Raw genomic sequence first — 21,704 nt, forward strand, 5'->3', positions numbered from 1 at the left:
TATAGGGACTGTGAAAAGATACAAAAAAAAAAGACCATCCTAATCTCAAGGGGTTTAGATAAAGTCTATTGGAGGAGGTAACAAAGATATGTAAATGTTAATTTTGATGAAATTTAGTTCTTTCAGTAATAAGAGTAGTTTTTCTTTTGTTAAGTCCAACCAAGAGAGACATATAGAAATCAACCATTAGTCTTAATTTCTACTAGAAGGTTTTTAGGGCCTAACTACCCCATAGTAGGCTGCTGCTGACTTAGTCCTAGCCCTGGGGTCTAGCTTATGCCTAAAAGGTGTACCAAACCCAGTTCCTGGGATACTCTCCAGGAAAGATCATGCTGACATCACTTTAATAAGGCAGAAGGAGAACAGAGGTATATGGATATATATAGAATCAGCTATTCCAGTAGGTCAGAGTTAGATGTACTTGGGCAGCATGGACTCATAGCAGTTGGAAGAACATTTAGAACCCATTTTTATTTTTAATTTTTTTATTAATTGATTTTTGCAAGGCAATGGGGGTTAAGTGACTTGCCCAAGGTCACACAGCTAGGTAATTATTAAGTGTCTGAGGTCACATTTGAACTTGACTCCAGAGCCCATAACCTATTCACTGTGTCACCTAACTGCCCCTTTTATTTTTATTTTTTAAAATTAAAATTTATTTTTCCAACTACATGCAAAGATAGTTTTCAATAATAATTTTTCAGCAAGGTTTTTAGTTCCACATTTTTCTCTCACCTTTCCTTCCCTCCCCCCTCTGCTTGACAGTGAATAATCTGATATATATATAACTGTTAAACATATATCTATATCAATCAAATCAAAAAGAAAAAAACTCATCCAAAGGGCAACAAAATTGTGCATACCCTTTGATCCAGCAATACCACTACTGGGTCTATACCCTGAAGAGATTGTGAGAAAAGGTAAAAATATCACTTGTACAAAAATATTCATAGTAGCCCTGTTTGTGGTGGCAAAGAATTGGAAATTAAGTGTCTGAGGAATGGATTGGAATTTAAGTCCTTCAGTTGGGGAATGGCTTAACAAACTGTGGTATACGTATGTGATGGAACACTATTGTGCTATTAGAAACCAGGAGGGACCAGAATTCAGGGAAGCATGGAAGGATTTGCATGAACTGAAGCAGAGATAAACAAGCAGAACCAGAAGAACATTGTATACCCCAATAGCAACATGGAGGTGATGATCAACCTTAATGGACTTGATCATTCCATCAGTGCAGCAATCAGGCACAATTTTGGTGTATCTGTGATGGAGAATACCATCTGTATCCAGAGAACAAAGACTATTACCTTTAATTTAAAAAAAAAAGCTATCTTCTTATGTAATCTTGCTATCTCTTTTATTTTATTTTTTTTCTTCTTAAGGATATGATTTCTCTCTCAAGACATTCAATTTAAATCAATGTATAGCATGGAAGTAATGTAAAGATTAACAGATTGCCTAAGCAAAGTTAGGGGAAAAATTAGGTAAATTAGGTAAAATTCAAAATAAATAAAATCTTTCTCAAAAAAAAAACCTTAAAAAAAATGAGATGGACCAGATTAAAAAAAGAGAGAAAAAAACTATGAATGGAAAAGCATAATACATAAAAAAAAATTTAAAAATTGAAAATGGTGTGCCCTGGTCTGCATTCAAACCAGTTCTACTCTAATAGATGTGAATGATATTTTCCATCACAAGTAGCATTTAATTTTTTAGAAGGTTCTGTAGGGAAAGGGAAAGCTCTAGGTCTTATCCAAACAACCTTAGAAATGCCTCATGATGGGTGGCTAGGTGGTGCAGTGGATAAAGCACCCGCCCTGGAGTCAGGAATACCTGGGTTCAAATCCAGCCTCAGACACTTAATAATTACCTAGCTGTGTGGCCTTGGGCAGGCCACTTAACTCCATTTGCCTTGCAAAAAAAAAAAAAGAAATGCCTCATGAACATATCAGGGCCATTATAGTGCTGTTTGGGGTATATATTGGTGTCACCTTAGAGTGACCTAATTAGCATATCAATTTCTAGTTTACTACAGGGGTCCAGCCTCCTCCTCCGGCTCCTTGGAACCTGACAGGAGGGTTAGAATCTGTGAAATGAGTTGAGTAAACACAGGGATTAAAGGCAGGAGCAGGTTGACTGACTGTCAGCTGCTTGGATTTATTTTTATAGTTTCAGAATCATATCAAACAAGCAAACTAAAATCATTTCCTTGGTTACAAAAGTGTACAAATTTCATCATTAATCATATAGTTCATATGGTTACAAGTTTGATCATGTAGTGGTTACAAGTGTGATTATCAATCATGTAGTTAATTTTCTTGTCCCTGCTCAGACTGTGATGACCTCAACCTGCCTGTTGCCTAGTTTGTTGCTGCATAGTAAAGTTATTAATTAAGCAGAACTTTCCTGATAATAATCTTTGATATAATTTGTTTAATGGAATGCTTTTATGTTTTTGTGCAGCATATGTAATGTTTTTCAATATGCTCCCTTGACAACCTATAGTGAGGGCAGTTATGTTTGTCCACCCGTCCGTTGACTCCTTCAATAACCAGTTTTCCTTTCAGCCCTTGTTGGTAGACAAGGTTTCTAAGGTTTCTATTACTTTTTATTCTTTCCCAATAAACTAAGGTTAATAGAGTTCACATATTGGTCACCTGTACTAAGAATTCTGTTACCATCTTTATCATATATTCCTTTGTATGATAAGGGGGGGCAAAACTGTTGATTTCCCTGGAATTCTATCTGACCCATCTTGTATCTGTTGTCCCTGTATATATTATGACATTCCCCTGGAACTCCCAGTGCTGTATTTTCCAAAGATTTCATAATGTTGAAGCCTTTTGTATGTCTCAGGGAGAGGCAGTCCTGTTAAATTTGGACAGAGTACACAATCTGTTTTATTCAAGGAATTTCTCTGAAATCCTTCCTTTATAGTCATTCCACTATTAGGATGAGTAAGTATTGCAATCAATAATAGACCTATAAATATGGGTATACATGAAATCTCTCTATAATATATATTGAAGAAGGAAATGTTCCATCAAGTGGTATGGCCACCTTGAGTCTTCTTGCTGAGACTGTGTCAAACAGCTTAGAGACCCTGGCTCCCAACAGTTTATTGCACATATCTGGTGCTTATCAGAGTCCCAGACTGAGGACTGTTTATTAGGGTCTATCTAAATTCTCTCAATTTAGCATTTAATCTGAATGTGACCTCATGAAGGCAATTTTGATAAGTGGTTTCTATGTTCTTCCTTAGACTCTTAGTTCTCATTTCCTACTTATACTTACCTTACTATTCTAACTGATGAAGTGGTGGTAGAGACCACAATATGATAAAATTTCAGTAGACTTTTCTGAGGTGCATTAAGGGTTTTTTTTTTTGAGGGGTGGCTAGGTGGCCCAGTGGATAAAGCACTGGCCCTGGAGTCAGGAGTACCTGGGTTCAAATCTGGTCTCAGACACTTAATAATTACCTAGCTGTGTGGCCTTGGGCAAGTCACTTAACTCCATTTGCCTTGCAAAAACCTAAAAAGGAAAAGAAAAAAAAAGGTTTTTTTTTGATTGGGGTCTTTTTGTTTGTTTGTTTTTTGCAAGGCAGTGGGGTTTAAGTGACTTGCCCAAAGGTATTCCTGACTCTAGGGCTGGTGCTCTATCCACTGCACCACCGAGCTGCAGGTTTTTGAAAAAGAATTTGGTATAATTGACCTCTGATTATCCTCAGATTCAGGAACACCTGGGTTCATAGCCCTCTTTTTGCCATGTACTTGCTTTGTGACCCTGGGTCAATCATTTAACTTCTGTTTCCCCAGGCAACTCTTTAAAATTATATATTGCAGAACTGCGTAGATATAGGGAGATTCCTTATTTGACAATTCTCAGTTTTTTATGAGCCAGTCTCCCTGGCTTTCAGGTTTCCACTTTACATTTACTATTGAATCAAGTGAAATGAAGTATTATCTTGCTGTAACCAACAAACAGTATGAAGTGTTCCTATTTAATTAGGGGATTGTATATTTCCTTGTTTTAGGGGAATATATATTTTGCTGCTGTTGTTCATTCATTTTAGTTGTGACCATATGGGGTTTTCTTTGCGAAGATACTGGAGTGTGTTACCATTTCCTTCTTTGGTAGATTAAAGTAAATAGAAATAAGTGATTTGCCCAGGGTCACACAGCTAATGAGTGTCTTCTTTACTACTAGTCCAGTGCTCTGGTGTCTGAACCACTTTTAAGTTAAGTATTTACCCAGGGTCATTGTTATTGAGTTCAGTTGTGTCTGAAGCCCATTTGAAATTTTCTTGTCAAAGCTACTGGAGTAGATTGCTTTTTATTTCTCCAGCTCATTTTACAGATGAGTAACTGAGGCAAACAGGGTTATAAGTAACTTTCTCACAGTCACACAGCTGTCTTAGACTAAATTTGAACTCAGTATTCCTGACTTCAGGCCCAGCATTCTATATACTGAACCATGTAGCTGCCTCCTATTTCCTCAATAGCAAATGCTTGATAAATGTTTGTTGAATGACTGAATGAATGGGAATAATACCACTGATATCAGGGTTGGTTTGAGAAAAATTCTTTGCAAAGTACTGTATGATTGATTGTGAAATATTCTCATAAATTTAGCAGCAAAAATGTGATAAGAGCTGGAACAGTGGTTTGAGGGGATGGCAGAATCGGAAAATCACTGGGTCATAGATTTAGAGCTGGAAGGTCATGTAGTTTAATCTTCTTGTTTTACAGATAAGGGAAAAGGAAATCCCTCAAAGGGATAAAAGTCCTATCCACTTAAGGTCACATGGCTTACTGTAATTAGCAGAACTAGAATTTGAACTACAGTACTCTAATTCAGCATCTATTGTGCTTTCTTTAATTTTTTGGGGGGGTAGGGAGACAGTTGGGATTTAGTGACTTGCCCAGGGTCACACAGGTATTAAGTGTCTGAGGCTGAATTTGACCTCACTTCCTCCTAACTTAAGGGTCAGTGCTTTATTCACTGTGCCACCTATCTGCCCCATTGTCCTTTCCATTACATCATAACCTCCCATGGAAGTTTATGGATTTTTATTTTTGTTTTTTAAATTATTAGAGATACCTAAGTATTTTTGCAGTTCAAGAAATCAGAGAAAATAAAGGTCTGAGAGAGAGGGGAAATAATGGACAGTCCTGGAGAAGACAGAAGGAATGGAATTTAAGGTTAGACATGAAGAATTCACCTTGGTAAAGTGGAACAATTCTTCCTAAGACAACAAAGGATGGGAGAAAATGAATGAACAAGTAAATTTAGAGAAATTTTGAGATTTCTACTTTTCAATTTTTCTTCCTTTATATTTCTTTGCAAGAGCAGTATATACTTGCTGCCTTAATTTAATTTTTTTTCCCCATTAACTTATTCTCTACTGAATCCATTGAAACTCCTCTCTCTAAGAATGTCAGCTGCTAGGAGCAAGGGCTACATGAGGAAATTTTGTTGGTATGTGAGCCTAATGCTATTTCTTGCCCACTCTTATTTGGTCTACATCTGACCTCAAAACAGGTTCAGTAGTGAAATGTTATTATATAGGTAATTCAACTGTGTAATCTATTGATTTAAATTAGTTAATAATAATTCCATTTCTATAGCATTAAGGTTTACAAAATGTTTTTCCTGACAATTTCATTATGTCTTTGGTGCAGACGAAGAAACTAAAGGAGTTTCAGAGAGCTTAAATGAACTTAATCAAAGTCACACAGGCCAGTGACCATCAGAGCTGGGCTTAGGGACTCAAATCTCCCATCTCTTGACTTAGGATAGTGGTCTTTCCACATCAATAACTCCTCTACCAGTATTTCTAGTACATTCACTGGAAACTAGTGAAAGGCATAATCTTTTGAAGGGAGAGCCATTTCCCACAGCTACATCATTACAGGCTGCAGAGTTGTAGCTCCTAGTGATGCACTGGAAGTTATTCATCATAAAGCCTTCTCCTTCATCAGGTCATTAATTGTGCTAGTATACAGAAAAATCTTGATTAATTACACAGCTTTGTCCTTTTGTCCCACATCTACTAAGAAATGTCCTACCCATTGATCATGAAGCCATTTTTAGCCCGTTTTAATTTAAATACAAAGGATTATATAGTAAGTTCACTTTATTCTTTGTCATTAGAATAATTAGTATTGACTAATTTATGAGTTGCTAATTAAGTATTGGTACTTCGCTCTAAAATGATGGAATGGAGGCACCAAGATAAGTTTCTAAGCTATATATGAAGCCATTTTATATTTCCTGGTTAAGTTGAACTTTCCCAAACTGATTTATGAGACAAGTTATGTTTGCCTTAGAGTATTTCTTTTTTCCCCCTTAAGGCATTTTTAAAAAATTTTTTATTAAAGATATTATTTGAGTTTTATAGTTTTCTCCCAATCTTGCTTCCCTCCCCCCACCCCACCCCACAGATAGCACTCCTTCAGTCTTTACTTTGTTTCCATGTTGTACCTTGATCCAAATTGGGTGTGATGAGAGAGAAATCATATCCTTAAAGAGAAGAGAATTCTCAGAGGTAACGAGATCAAACAATAAGACATCTTTTTTTTTTGTTTTTTGTTTCCGAATTAAAGGGAATAGTCCTTGTACTTTGTTCAAACTCCACAGCTCCTTATCTGGATACAGATGGTACTTTCCTTTGCAGACAGCCTAAAATTGTTCCCAATTGTTGCGCTGATGGAATGAGCAAGTCCTTCAAGGTTGAACATCACTCCCATGTTGCTGTTAGGGTGTACAGTGTTTTTCTGGTTCTGCTCATCTCACTCAGCATCAGTTCATGCAAATCCCTCCAGGCTTTCCTGAGTTCCCATACCCCTGGTTTCTAATAGAACAATAGTGTTCCATGACATACATATACCACAGTTTGCTAAACCATTTCCCAACTGAAGGACATTTACTGGATTTCCAAGTCTTTGCCACCACAAACAGGGCTGCTATAAATATTTTTGTACAAGTAATGTTTTTACCCTTTTTCAACATCTCTTCAGGGTATAGACCCAGTAGTGGTATTGCTGGGTCAAAGGGTATGCACATTTTTGTTGCCCTTTGGGCATAATTCCAAATAGCTCTCCAGAAGGGTTGGATGAGTTCACAGCTCCACCAACAGTGTAATAGTGTCCCAGATTTCCCACATCCCTTCCAACAATGATCATTATCCTTCCTGGTCATACTGGCCAATCTGAGACGTGTGAGGTGGTACCTCAGAGAAGCTTTAATTTGCATTCCTCTAATAATTAATGATTTAGAGCATTTTTTCATATGGCTATGGATTGCTTTGATCTCCTCATCTGTAAATTGCCTTTGCATATCCTTTGACCATTTGTCAACTGGGGAATGGCTTTTTGTTTTAAAGATATGACTCAGTTCTCTGTATATTTTAGAAATGAATCCTTTGTCAGAATCATTAGTTGTAAAGATTGTTTCCCAATTTACTACTTTTCTCTTGATCTTGATTACATTGGTTTTATCTGTGCAAAACCTTTTTAATTTAATGTAATCGAAATCATCTAATTGGTTTTTAGTGATGTTCTCCAACTCTTCCTTAGTTATAAACTGTTCCCCTTTCCATAGATCTGACAGGTAGACTAGTCCTTAATCTTCTAATTTGCTTATAGTACTGTTTTTTATGTCTATGTCCTGTAACCATTTGGATCTTATCTTGGTAAAGGGTGTGAGGTATTGGTCTAATCTAAGTTTCTTCCATACTAACTTCCAATTATCCCAGCAGTTTTTATCAAAGAGGGAATTTTTAACCCAGTGGCCTGACTCTTTGGGTTTATCAAACAGCAGATTACTATAATCCTCTCCTGCTTTTACACCTAGTCTATTCCACTGGTCCACCACTCTATTTCTTAGCCAATACCAAACACTTTTGATGACTGATGCTTTATAATATAATTTTAGATCAGGTAGTGCTAAGCCACCTTCCTTTGCATTTTTTTCATTAAGCTCCTGACAATTCTTGACTTTTTATTTCTCCATATGAATTTACTTACAATTTTTTTCTAACTCATTAAAGTAATTTTTTGGAATTTTGATTGGTAGGGCACTAAACAGATAGTTTAGTTTTGGTAGAATTGTCATTTTTATTATATTAGCTCGCGGCCGCGCCCCTGGCGGCCGTGGCCTGGCTGCTGCGGGTCGGGGGTGGGGTGGGGGGGCCGGGGGTGGGGTGGGGGGGGGGTGGGGTGGGAGGCCGCGGCAGGGCCCCTGCTGCTCCGCGCCGCCGAGCTGGCCCGCTGCCGCAGGGGCGCCGCCGAGCCCGGCCTCTACCTGGCGCTGCTGGGCCGCGTCTTCGACGTGGGCGCCGGCCGGGCCCACTACGCGCGTGGCCGCCCCTACGGCGCCCTGGCGGGCCGCAACGCCTCGTGGGCCTTCGTGACCGGGGACTTCTCGGCCGAGGGGCTGAGCGACGAAGTGGCTGACTTGTCCCCCGAGCAGATGCTGCTGCTGCGGGACTGGCTGCGCTTCTACGAGGACAACTACGTCTGCGTAGGAAAGCTGATCGGAAGGTTCTACAAGGAGAATGGAGAACCTACTCCTGCCCTTATCCTAGCAGAGGCCACCATGGCTCAGGGAGTGTTGGCCAGGGAAATAAAAAACCAGCAGAAGCAGCAGTTCCCTGCATGTAACTCAGAGTGGAGTGCAGCCAGCGCGAGCCGGTTCTGGTGCTCGCCACAGAGTGGAGGTGTGACCAGAGACTAGACAGGGGTCCCCAGAAAACTGTATCAGCCAGGTAGGAAGAAGCCACGATGTGTGTGTGTGAGAACTACAGGTCCCCCCCCACTGACCATACAACTGCCGGCAGCCATGGGGACCGTGGAGACTTGGACAACCCAAATCTGCAGGAGTACTCGGGCTGCCCACTGCTGGCCAGCAGCTGTATCGTGCAGGACTAAGGCCTTTGGGAGCAGGGTCAGGAAGCCCCACCCAGAAAGCCCTGCCCTGGACAGAGGAATGAAGGGGTCTGTGAGTTCTGGGAGCTGGGAGTGAGACAGAGACGGAGGGATGGGAAAAGAGAAAAGGAGAAAAGAAAGTCCTGCCTTCAAGAGGCTTATCCAGAGAGCCTCCTTGTAGGGATGGAGACCTTGTAGGGATGGAGACATGGCTGACCTGGACACCCCTTTTCTTTGGGCTTGTGGGAAGAGCTATCCAGGAGGAGGGAGGGGACCCCAAAGCATAAAGGAACCTTAGAGATAAGGGTATTTCTGGGCATAGGGGAGAAGTTCCAGCCTGGCTGGAGGGCAGCAGTCAGAGACCTAGGAGACCACTGGAGTAGTGTCAATGGCAGATGCTGGAGGAGGAGCTCAAGTCTCTCCTCTTGGCCCAGCTCTCCTCCCCCTCCCTAGCTGGTCTTGCTTGAGGGGTTCTTAGGAACCCAGTTCCAGAGCTCAGGGCTAAGCAGGAGCAAACCCCAAAATCAGGATCCCCTTTTCCTGTACCCTGGCCAACTTCTTGTCTTCCTAGCTTTGGCACTGAAAGCCTTAGAGCTGAGCTGGCACTGAGCCCAGAAGAGGGCTTTTTATAGTGATTTACTGAAAGATAACTTGGGGGTCTGGGGGTGGGGCTTCCCACTCTTTGAGAACAGCCAACTTCGGAGCCACTGATTACTAAGGAGTCCTCCTTTGCCTCCATTTAAAGCTGCAGGGTCAGGCTGGTGAATAAACAAATCAAACAACAACAACAACAAAAATTAGCTCTACCTATCCACGAGCAGTTGATATTTACCCAGTTATTTAAATCTGATTTAATTTGTGTGAGAAGTGTTTTATAATTGTTTTCAAAAAGATTCTGAGTCTGTCTTGGCAAATAGACTCCCAAGTATTTTACACTGTCTGAGGTTACTTTGAATGGAATTTCTCTTTCTAGCTCTTCCTGCTGTTTCTTGCTAGTCATATATAGGAAAGTTGAGGATTTAATGGGGGTTTATTTTATAACCTGCAACTTTGCTAAAATTGCTAATTGTTTCCAGTAGTTTTTTAGATGATTTCTTGGGATTCTCTAGGTAGACCATCATGTCATCTGCGAAGAGTGAGAGTTTTGTCTCTTCCTTCCCAATTCTAATTCCTTTAATTACTTTTTCTTCTCTAATTACTGATGCTAACATTTCTAAAACAATATTGAATAGTAGTGGTGATAATGGGCACCCTTGTTTCACCCCTGATCTTATTGGGAATGCCTCTAGCCTCTCCCCATTGAGTATAATGCTTGTTGATGGTTTCAGATAGATACTGCTAATTATTTTAAGGAACAGTCCATTTATTCCTACACTCTCTAGTGTTTTTAATAGGAATGGATGCTGTGTTTTGTCAAAAGCTTTTTCAGCATCTATTGATATAATCATATGGTTTCTGATAGGTTTGTTATTGATATAATTGATTATACTAACAGTTTTCCTAATATTGAACCAACCCTGCATTCCTGGAATAAATCCTACTTGATCATAATGTATTATCCTAGTGATGCCTTGTTGTAGTCGTTTTTCTAAGATTTTATTTAGGATTTTTGCATCTATATTCATCAGGGAAATAGGTCTATAATTTTCTTTCTCTGTTTTAACTCTTCCTGGTTTAGGTAACAGTACCATATTGGTTTCATAGAAAGAGTTTGGCAGAATTCCATCTTTCCCTATTTTTCCAAAGAGTTTATATAGGATTGGAACCAATTGTTTCTTAAATGTTTGGTAGAATTCACTTGTGAATCCATCAGGCGCTGGAGATTTTTTTTTTAGGGAGTTCACTAATGGTTTCTTGAATTTCTTTTTCTGAGATAGGATTGTTCAGGTATTTAATCTCTCCTTCATTTAAGCTGGGCAACTTATATTTTTGTAAATATTCATCCATTTCACTTAGATTATCAAATTTATTGGAATAAAGTTGGGCAAAATAATTTCGAATTATTACTTTAATTTCCTCCTCATTGGTGGTGAGTTCACCTTTTTCATTCATGATACTAGCAATTTGGTTTTCTTCTTTTTTTTAATCAAATTGACCAGAGGTTTATCAATTTTATTGGATTTTTCATAATACCAATGTTTGGTTTTATTTATTAATTCAATAGTGTTTTTGCTTTCAATTTTATTAATTTCTCCTTTGATTTTTAAAATTTCTAATTTGGTATTTGATTGGGGATTTTTGATTTGTTCTTTCTCTAATTTTTTTAGTTGCATGTTTAGTTCATTGATTTCCTCTTTCTCCAATTTATTCATATAAGCATTTAGAGCTATAATATATCCCCTGAGAGTTGCTTTGAATGAATCCCATAGGTTTTGGTATGTTGTTTCATTATTATTATCTAGGATAAAATGGTTAATTCTTTCTATAATTTGTTTTTTGGTCCACTCATTTTTTAAGATGAGGTTATTCAGTTTCCAATTTGCTCTTGGTCTATATCTCCTTGGCCCAGTATTGCATATGACTTTTATTGCATTGTGATCTGAGAAAGATGCATTCACTATTTCTGCCTTTCTGCAGTTGATCATTAGGTTTTTATGTCCTATTACATGGTCAATTTTTGTATGAGTTCCATGTACTGCAGAGAAAAAGGTATATTCCTTCCTATCCCCATTCAGTTTCCTCCATAAGTCTACCATATCTAATTTTTCTAACAATCTATTTACCTCCCTAATTTCTTTCTTGTTTGTTTTATGATTTGATTTATCTAGATCTGATAGTGGGAGGTTGAGGTCTCCTACTAGTAGAGTTTTGCTGTCTATGTCTTCCTGTAATTCTTTCAGCTTCTCCTCTAAGAATTTGGGTGCTGTCCCACTGGGTGCATATATATTCAATATTTAAATGACTTTCTTGTCTATGGTACCTTTTAGGAGGATAAAGTTTCCTTCCTTATCTCTTTTAAAGCTATCTATTTTTGCTGCTGCTTTGTCTGAGATAAGGATTGCTACCCCTGCTTTTTTTTTACTTCAGCTGAAGCAAAATATATTTTGCTCCAACCTTTTACCTTTACTCTATATGTATCTCTCTGCTTCAAATGAGTTTCTTGTAAGCAGCATATTGTAGGATTCTGGTTTTTAATCCACTCTGCTATTTGCTTACATTTTACGGGAGAGTTCATCCCAGATTACTAATTCTTTATTGCCCTCTGTGCTATCTTCCCTCTGTTTGTATTTTTCCCCCCTTCCCCCCCTTTTATCCATATTCCCCAGCATTTTGTTTTTGAATACCACTCCCTTCAGTGTGTTTGCCCTCCTATATCACACCCTCCCCTTTCTTTCCCCTTTCCCTGTTCCCTTCCCTTCCTTTTGTTATTTCCCCTTATTTCCCCCACTCCCCTTCCCTTTCTCTGTCCCCCCTCCCCATTTTCCCCTTTTACTTCTTGAAAGGTTAGATGTTTTATAAGTTAACTGAGTATGTGTAGGTTGACTTTAAGCCAAGTCTGATGAGAAGAAGATTCAGGTGTTTCTCCTCTACTCCCTTCTTCCCCTCTATTACCATAGGTTTTTTGTACCTCTTAGTGTAATGAGATTTGTCCCATTCAGTCCCCTCCCTCCTCCCGTCTCTTTCCCGTCCCCCTTTTTAGGGAGGTAGTGTATTTTTTTTAGATCATTCTATCTAAGTCATAGAAAATTCTGAGTGTCTGTCCCTTCTAGTTCAGTATATTCTGTTGAATAGAGTCAAAATTCCTGAGAGTTATTAGAGTCTTTCTCCCCAGTGAAGTTAAAGCCAGTTACATCCCATTAGATATCAGTCTCATGGATAGGTCATGGATGTTCATCATTTCTGGCTAGGTATATTCTCTCTGTTAGAGTTACATTTCTCAGGATTTATGAGAGTCTCTACCTGCCCCGCCCCCCCCCCCCCCCCAATGCTGGGATATAGCCAGTTTCAACTTGCTGGATTGCATTTTTTTCCTTTTACCGCCCCCCCCCCCTTTTAACCTTTTCATGTGTCTCTTGAACCTCCTGTTTGATATCCAAATTTTCTATTTAGCTCTGGTTTTTTCATCAGAAATTTTTGGAATTCTTCCATTTCGTTAAATGTCCATCTTTTTCCCTGGAAGAGAAGGCTCAGTTTTGCAGGAAAGTAGATTCTTGGCTGCATTCCAAGCTCCTGCACTCTTTGAAATATCTCATTCCAGGCCCTTCGATCCCTTAAAGTTGATGCAGCCAAGTCCTGAATGATCCTTAGTGTGGCTCCTTGATATTTAAATTGTTTCTTTCTGGCTGCTTGCAGGATTTTCTCTTTTATCTGATAGTTCTGGAGTTTGGCCAGAACATTCCTTGGTGTTTTCATTTTAGGATCTTTTTCTGGTGGGGATCGATGTACTCTTTCAATAACTACTTTGCCCCCTGATTCGATGATGTCAGGGCAGTTTTCCATCACTAGATCCTGTAATATTAAGTCCAGGCTTTTTTTCTCTTCAATGTTTTCAGGAAGTCCTATAATTTTCAGGTTGCCCCTCCTGGATCTATTCTCGAGGTCAGTGGTTTTGTTGATGAAGTATTTCACATTTGCTTCTATTTTTTCTACTTTTTGATTTTGTTTAACTGACTCTTGCTGTCTCATGGAGTCATTAGTTTCTGTAGACTCCATTATTTTTTGGGGGGAGGAGTTTTCTTCATTAACCTTTTCCAATTGGTCAATTCTACTTTTGAAAGAGCTTTCCATTTGACCAGTTGAGGTTTTGAGAGAATTAATTTGCTCATTTGAGGATCTGAGAGAATTGTTCTCATTTTGTAATTGTCCAATTCTACTTTCTAAGGTTTTGTTTTCTTGTTGCAAGGTATTAATTGTCTCCCCCAAATTTTCCAGTTGATTTTTAAACTCCTTCCTTATTTTTTCAAGGAAGTCTTTAAGTGCTGGAGACCAGATTGTATTCTCAGATGTTCCAGGTCTCTCTGGGTTGGGGTCTTTCCCTTCCAGGAATTTTTCTATGGATCCACCTTTCCACTTTCTTCTTCATTATGCTAAGACCTTGAGTTGGGTGGGGCTGGTTCACCTGGGCTTGGGATCTCTAAAGGCTTTACTGATTGCAGTTTCTCTGGCTGGCCAGTAGGAGGTGCTGGTTGCCCTCTCTGGGGTGTCTGTGACCTTGGTTGCTAGGCCTTCTCCCTTTGCTTGAGGGAGGGAATTGGAGCTATTGAATTCTTTTGCCTTCAATCAATGGTGGGCTTTACCCTGGCCTGAGGTCATTCCTCAGCTGGGCTGGCTCTTTTGCTCACACACCTGGGCCTGAGGCAGAAGTAATTTGCATTTGTTTGGGAGGAGGCCTCAGTGCTATGGAGGCGTGGGCTCAGAGCCCAGGGATGGTGTCCACAGCTCTCCTGCACCAGACCTCTCCCTGCTGTCCCCCTGGAGCTTGGGGAAGGCCTCTGCTTCCCGGCGGATGCAAGCCCCCTTCATCCAGCCTCACTGCTGATCCGGCAGGTCCAGCTCTCGGGCCCTCAGACTCCCGGTTCCAATTCAGCTGTTGATCTGGCTGATCTTCCCTCGGAGCTCAGACTCACCTGCCAGCACTCAGCCAAGGCTGCTGCGGGAGACAAATCCTAAGGTAGATTTTCCTCTCCTGGCTTTTCCTTCTGGGTTTCCTGATTCGGATTTCTTTTAAGAGGTTTGTTTCATGTGATAGATGGGGAAGAGATCAGGAGACTTTAGAACTGTGCCTGTCTTCTCTCCGCCATCTTGGCCGGAAGTCTGATTTCTCATTCATTATGTCTTTTTAGGCTTCATTGTAATCTCATGTTTGAATATCCAGTTTTCTACTCAGCTCTGGTCTCTTCATCAGGAATGGTTGAAAGTTCTCTGTATTAAAAATCCATTCCCTCTCCATACCCATAGAATTGTATTCAGTTTTATGAATAGGTTATTCTGGTTATAATTGTAGATCCCCCTGTCTTCTGAAATATATTCCAAGTCTTCTTTTTCTTTAGTTATGGTTGCCAAATCTTGTGTGATTCCCAACTGAGGCTCTGTGGTACATGAATTCTTTCTGTCTGCCTTCAGTGTTTTTAACTTGACCTGTGAGCTCTGGATTTATTTGGGGAATTGTTTCAAGAAATGACTAGTGGATTCTTTTGATTTCTACTGTGTTCTCTAGCTCTAAGACATGGAAAATTTTCTTTTATGATTTCCTGGAGTCATGTTTTGGTTCTTTTATTGTTCATAGATTTCAGGTAATCCAATGATTCCTTCTTTTTTAAATTTAAATTTTATTGTCCCAATTACATACAAAGTAGTTTTCAATATTGAAAACATTCATCTATTTGCAAATTAATGAGATCCACATTTTTCTACCACCCTCTTTCTTCCCCCCTTCCCCATGGTAGAGGGCATCTGATTTAGATTGTACAAGTACAATCATCTTCATATTAGTCATGCTGTGAAAGAGGAATCAAAATTAAAGGGGGGGGGCATGAGAAAGGCAGAACATAAAAGAAGTTTTAAAAAAGTGAACATAGTGTTCTTTGCTCTGTATTCAGACTCTTTCCTTGGATGTGGTTGACATTTTCCATAACAGAACATTTAGGATCATCCTTGATCTATGAACTGCTGAGAGAAGCTGCATCCATCATAGCTGATAATCTCACAATGTTGTCGTTAGCATACAATATTCTCGTTTGCTCACTTCACACAGCATCAGTACACACAAGTCTTTCCATACTTTTCCAAAGTCCATCTGCTTATGATTTCTTCCAGAAAAGTAGTACTCTATAACATTCATACACCGTAACTAGTTCAGCCATTCCCCAATTAATGGGCATTCCCCTCAGTTTTCAATTCTTTGCTCTACAAATTGTTATAAATATTTTTGGACATGTGAGACTTTTCCTGTTTATTGTGATTTCTTTGAAATATAGATCTAGTATTGGTACTGCTGGATCAAAGTGTATGAATGTTTTATTGTCCTTTGGACATAGTTCTATATTAGGGATCCTTGAGGACCACAGTTGTGAAATGACAAAGGTAATAGTTTAAAGACCCTTTTGACCTCTTGTTGTTTTGCAAACACACTGGCTTGGTTTCTCAGGAGACCAGCATGACCCAAACCCCTTTGCTTTTCCATAAGATCAGCATGACCCAGCTCCTTTGTATCCCCTGACATTGATCAAGAATTGCATTATAGCAAGAGCAATGAAGTATGCATAAGAATGTGTAACTGTTTAACCATGTATAATGATCTAACCAATGTGTAATCTTTAATATGATTGGTCTTAAGCTGGCAGCATGAGTTGTCCACAAGTACAGAAGTAAACTAAGATATAAGCTGCTGTGTGACCCTAATAAAATTTGGAGTACTTTATCATCTCTGCCTCCCATCTCATTCACTGCAAGCTGAGAACAGTTCTCTGCTGGTCAGAGAACTCAAGTAGTTGGTGAACCGTACAGTTCCTGATTGCTCTCCAGAATGACTGTATCAGTTCCCAACTCCACCAACAGTACATTAATGCTACAGTTTTCCTACATCCTCTTCTGAATTGTTCATTTTCCTTTTTTGTCATCTTAGTCAATCTGGTAGGTGTGAAGTGGCAGCTCATAGTTGTTTTAATTTACATTTCTCTAATCAATAATGATTTGGAGCATTTTTTTTGGTAATTTAAATAGCTTAAATTTTACCTAAAAACTGTGTTTTCATATCCTTTGACCATTTATTAATTGGGGAATGACTTATAATTTTATAAACTTGTGATTAAGTTCTCTATCTATTTTAGAAATGAGTCCTTTATCAGATACACTTGTTAGGAAAATTGTTTCCCAGCTTTCTGCATTCCTTTTACTCTTTTTTTTAGTTTTTTTTCAAAGCAGTGGGGTTAAGTGGCTTGCCCAAGGCCACATGGCTAGCTAATTAAGTGTCTTAAGTTGGATTTGAACCCAGGTACTCCTGACTCTAAGGCCAGTGCTCTATCCACTGAGCCACCTAGCTACCCCCATTCCTTCTACTCTTGACTGCAATGGTTCTATTTGTTCAAAAATTTTTTAATATAGTCAAAATCATTCATTTTGCAATTTATAATGTTCTCTATTTCTTGTTTGGTCATAAACTTCTCACATCTCCAAAGACATGACAAGAGTATTTCTTGTTCTCTTAATTGTCTATGGTATCACCCTTTATGTCTAAATCCTGTACCCAAATCTACCTTATTTTGGTACAGGGTCTATGCCTGCTTTTTGCCAAACTATTTTCCAGTTTCCCCAGCAGTTTTTTAAATAGTGAATTCTTATCCCTGAAGGTAGTGTCTACGGGTTTATCAAACAGTTGATTACTATAGTAATTTACTGTTTCTTTTGTACCTACCAGTCCAATGATTCCTAAATGATCTCCTCTCAATCTCTTTTCCATGTCAGTTGTTTTTCCTATGAATTTTTTTATACTTTCTTCTATTTTTCAGACTTTTGACTACATTTTTATTATGTTTTGAACTCATAGAGTTATTTGGTTAATATCAGCTTCCATTTGGTCAATTATAATTTTTCAAGGAGTTATTTTCTTCAGTAACATTTTTGTTCCTCTTTTACCAAGATCAAGCTGTTAATTTTTCATCTTTTTTGCTTACATAATTTTCACTTCTTCCATTCTTTCCTTTGATATTCTCATTTGGTTTTTGTTATTATTATGATTTTTAGATTTTTGCAAGGCAAATGGGGTTAAGTGGCTCACCCAAGGCTACACAGCTAGCTCATTTGGTTTTTAACTTTTTTTTTGCTCTTTTAAAAAAACTTTTTAGCTCTTCTAGGAATTTTTATTTGGCTTGTATCCAAACTACATTTTTCTTTGAGTCCTCGCTAGTAAATATTCAAGTTGTCCTTTTCTGTTTCCTTGTCTTGAGCTTCTCTGTCAACATCAGATTGTGTGGTCAGGTTTCTGTTGTTGTTTGCTCATTCTTGAATTTGGACTTTGTTACTGGTGAACTTTACACATCTCTGAAGGGTTAGGAGAGATGTCTAGTGTATGCTTTGGTCTCCTTTTGTCCTTCTGCTGTTTTATCAACTCAGTCTAGTTGGGGTCAACAAACTATATTTTCAAAGTGGTGTGATCTCATTTGTTCCCTGACTTCTTGTTCTTAGTTGGGCAAGTTCCTGACTCAGATTTAAGTGTATCGTGAGCATAGTTGAGTTTGTAGAGATTGCTGTGGTCTCAGTCACTGTTAGACCATCAGGAGGTTCTACAGGTTCAGACTAATTTAGCTTTTGGCTCATCTTTGGTCTGGGGCTCCTTTCCTCTTTTTTTTTCCCCCACTGTAGGCTTATGTGTTGGGCTACAATAGAATCAACACTTTATTCCTGATCTCAGAATCAGGTAAGTTTCTGCCACTTGTTCCAACCTCTGTATTCAGGTGGAGCTAGGCTGCCTCCCAAGGACCACTCACTCATCTCTATCCTGAATCTGAGGGGCAGCTAGTGGCATAGTGGCAAGAGCCCTGGAGTCAGGAATTATCTGAGTTCAAATCCAGTCTCAGACACTCAATAATTGCCTAGCTGTGTGACCTTGGGCAAGTCACTTAACCCCATTGCCTTAAAACAAAAAAAATAAAAAAAACTGAATCTAACCAAGAATTGAGTAATGAGTTATTATAGAAGCCACCCATTTCTCTATTCAAAACTAGTTCAGGAATCATTTGGATCTCTTCTTAATCCAATGCTTTTGCAATAGGTGCTGTTTCTCAGTCTTCTATTTATATCCAGACCCTAGAATGCTCCTGGTCAGTCTTCCACCCCCAGTGTTGGCAGACCTATTTGTTTTCTTAAGCTGCCTTAGACTACAAAAATGATTCAGTTTTTCTTTAGTTTTCTGATAACAATTTGGTCTGTTTTGTTGTGATGATAGTGTGCTCAACAAACTAGGCTTCCTCTCACTCCGCCATCTTGATTTCTTCCAATAATTTCTAATTTGATCAAGACAGAACACCAGTATAATTGAAAGAATGTCAGATTTAGAGGCATTAGATTTGAATTTGAATCACAACTCTTCTACTTCCCTTTTGGTTTTGGGCAAGTTATATCACATCTCTTTGGTTCCCAGGTGAGCACAGTGGATAGAGCACTGGATCTGGATTTAGATCCAATCTTATCTTAGGGTCCTCATCTGTAAAATGGGAAGATAATAACCCCTAACTCATAGGCCAGTTATGAGGATCAAATAAGATAACATTTGTACAGGGCTTAGCATATGGTAGACACTTAATAAACACTTGTTCCCTTCCTCTTTTTCCTAATCTATGAAATGGGGAAGAGGGTTTGGCAGTTTGGCCAATATTATTACTTATTACTAAGATCCTTTCCAGCTTTAAATGTTAATGACCATCTCATTGTGTGTGATATAATATCAATTTAGCAAATAAACCAATTTTCTTCCTTTTCTTCTTTTCCAAATGTAGTGTTTTTTCAATCATATATGCCACATGAAATTACCAAGTATATACATTTACTATATTTTAATTCTAAGAAAAATGTACTATACACATTGAATCATTGCAATGTACTGCTTTTTATTCAGTTAAAACATATACAGCTCTCATTGTCAACATATATGTATGCATGCATGTATATGTACATATTATACATATACACACATTTATATACACATATTTAACAGCACAACAGAAAGTACTTTTCTAGAATATTTATTTGATTCTGTGGAATACAAGTTTAAAAACTTAATAATGAGTGGAATTTCTACATCATCTTTTTGGACTTTAAGCTTCTCAGCAGTACAGCCACACTACCGAGAACACCCTTTACTTATAGTTTACACACACACACACACACACACACACACACACACACACACACAGAACCAGGACTTGTGGAAAATATTACATGGATAAAAACTTTGGCAATGAGATGCCATGCAGGAAAAGCTCTAGCTATGAACAAGTATAAAAATTAGTCAAAATACGTTTTAGTCCATTATGACTTTGCATAATTATTGAAGGAAGAAAATTTAAGACTTTTTTCATTAAAGGCACTTTGAGAGCAGTAATAAAATACTTTTTTGAACTTAATGTAGTCCAAGGGTTCTTATTCTTTCCTGCCTATACTGGTACAATCTCCTAAAGGCAAGTATAATGAAGAAAATAGTTAACATTTTAATACAAATATTAAAAATAAGAAAACAAATTAATACACCTCTTGAAATAGCATTTGGTCCATGTGAAACAAGAAACAGCACTGGGACTGAAGTGTTTCACTTAATGCTGAACGAACAACAAAACCCCAACCCATTCATAAAAATGATGTGCTCTAGTTCCAGTGTCTGGATTTGTCTCAAACTATAGACCTCCCTCCACCCCCCTACCCAAGTCCATACCCGACCCCAAATATAACTTTAAGCCCTACCAGATCTTCAATGTCTATTTTAACTGAAAAACTGCCATTATTATGATTTATTAGGAGTACTATTTTGATGTGACAGGAACATTCAGAATGTAATTAAAATCTATAATTCAGTATCCCGGTATCTGGCTGGCAGTCCATAATATCCACGCTTGGAATGTTCTGACAATTGTTGGCGGTATTCTTCTTCTTCTTCAATGTCACTATAACTTCCCCTAGAAGATTGGTATAGTCTTGAAGGTGGTTTCTGAGGCTCAGGGGGTCTGGAACTAACAAGTTAAGTATTATCAGTAACATAACCCAAGAATTTCTTTCCCCTTTAAATAGGGTTCTTAATAATTTTGGGGATTGTTATTGTTGCTAACATGGATCCTTTAGCATTCTCATGAAGACTATGGACCAGTTCCTAGAATAATATTTATTGCTTATTTTTATAATGGAGGGAGGTGGTAAATAGTAAATAGTGAAACTAAAAGTATATATATTTTTCCCTTTTAAACTTGGAGTCTTCATGGTGATCTGTGGAGCTTACTTAAAAAATGCCTGCTTTAGATAAATGATGGAAAGTATCATCCACATCTAGAGAAAGAACTATGCAAACCAAAGCATACTATTTTCTATTTTAAAAATTTGTTTTATGCTTTTTTCTCCTCTCCTAGTTTTTTCCCTTTTGTTCTGATTCTTCTTTCATGACATGACTAATATAGAAATATGTTTTAAATTAGTATACATGTATAACTTATATCATTACTTGCTTTCAAAGGGAGAAGAAGAAACTAAAAATCTTACTAAAAATGAATGTTGAAAACTATCTTTGGGGGCAACTAGTTGGCACAGTGGATAAAGTACTGGCTCTGGAGTCAGGAGAAGCTGAGTTCAAATTCGGCCTCAGACACTCAATAATTGCCTAGTTATGTAACCTTGGACAAGTCACTTAATCCCATTTCCTTAAATAAATGAAAATTTAAAAAAAGAAAAAAAACTATCTTTACATGTAGTTGGAAAAAATTAAAAAATAATTACTACTTGAGGGGCAGCTAGGTGGTGCAGTGGATACAGCACCGGTCCTGGAATCAGGAGGAAATGAGTTCAAATCTGGCCTAAGACACTTAATAACTACCTAGCTGTGTGAATTTGTGCAAGCCACTTAACCCCATTGCCTTAAACAAAAATTAAATTAAAAATCCCTACTTTAAACAATGGTGGTACTATAGAAAGAAATAGTGAAATCATGTAAGGAAAAGCCATTCTAAATTCTTTCTGGAAAGAATGGCAAATTCTTTTTTTCTGATCAAATATGGAATTATTTCTTTTTCTACCTAAGATTAACATGAGAAAATAGCTAAATTCATAGCCTTTTTGGGGAAGGTGGTAACTAAAGCA

At 38.3% G+C, this 21,704-nt stretch overlaps 1 protein-coding gene and 1 pseudogene across 4 annotated transcripts in view; one reads left to right on the forward strand and one right to left on the reverse strand.

Moving 5' to 3' along the window:
- Positions 1–8,432: 8,432 nt before the first annotated feature.
- On the forward strand, positions 8,433–9,028 carry LOC141501176 (neuferricin pseudogene; annotated as a pseudogene).
- Positions 9,029–19,454: 10,426 nt separating this feature from the next.
- TJP2 (tight junction protein 2) overlaps positions 19,455–21,704 on the reverse strand; it is a 179,470-nt gene continuing 177,220 nt past the window's right edge. For all 4 annotated transcript variants that reach the window (XM_074199448.1, XM_074199449.1, XM_074199446.1 and 1 more), the window contains one exon: positions 19,455–20,590. In XM_074199448.1, the coding sequence (XP_074055549.1) occupies positions 20,425–20,590 (166 nt within the window). In that variant the 3' untranslated portion in view covers positions 19,455–20,424. The remainder of the gene's footprint in view (positions 20,591–21,704) is intronic.

This window comes from Macrotis lagotis, chromosome X, assembly GCF_037893015.1.
Source record: "Macrotis lagotis isolate mMagLag1 chromosome X, bilby.v1.9.chrom.fasta, whole genome shotgun sequence".
Classification (NCBI taxonomy): Eukaryota; Metazoa; Chordata; class Mammalia; order Peramelemorphia; family Peramelidae; genus Macrotis; species Macrotis lagotis.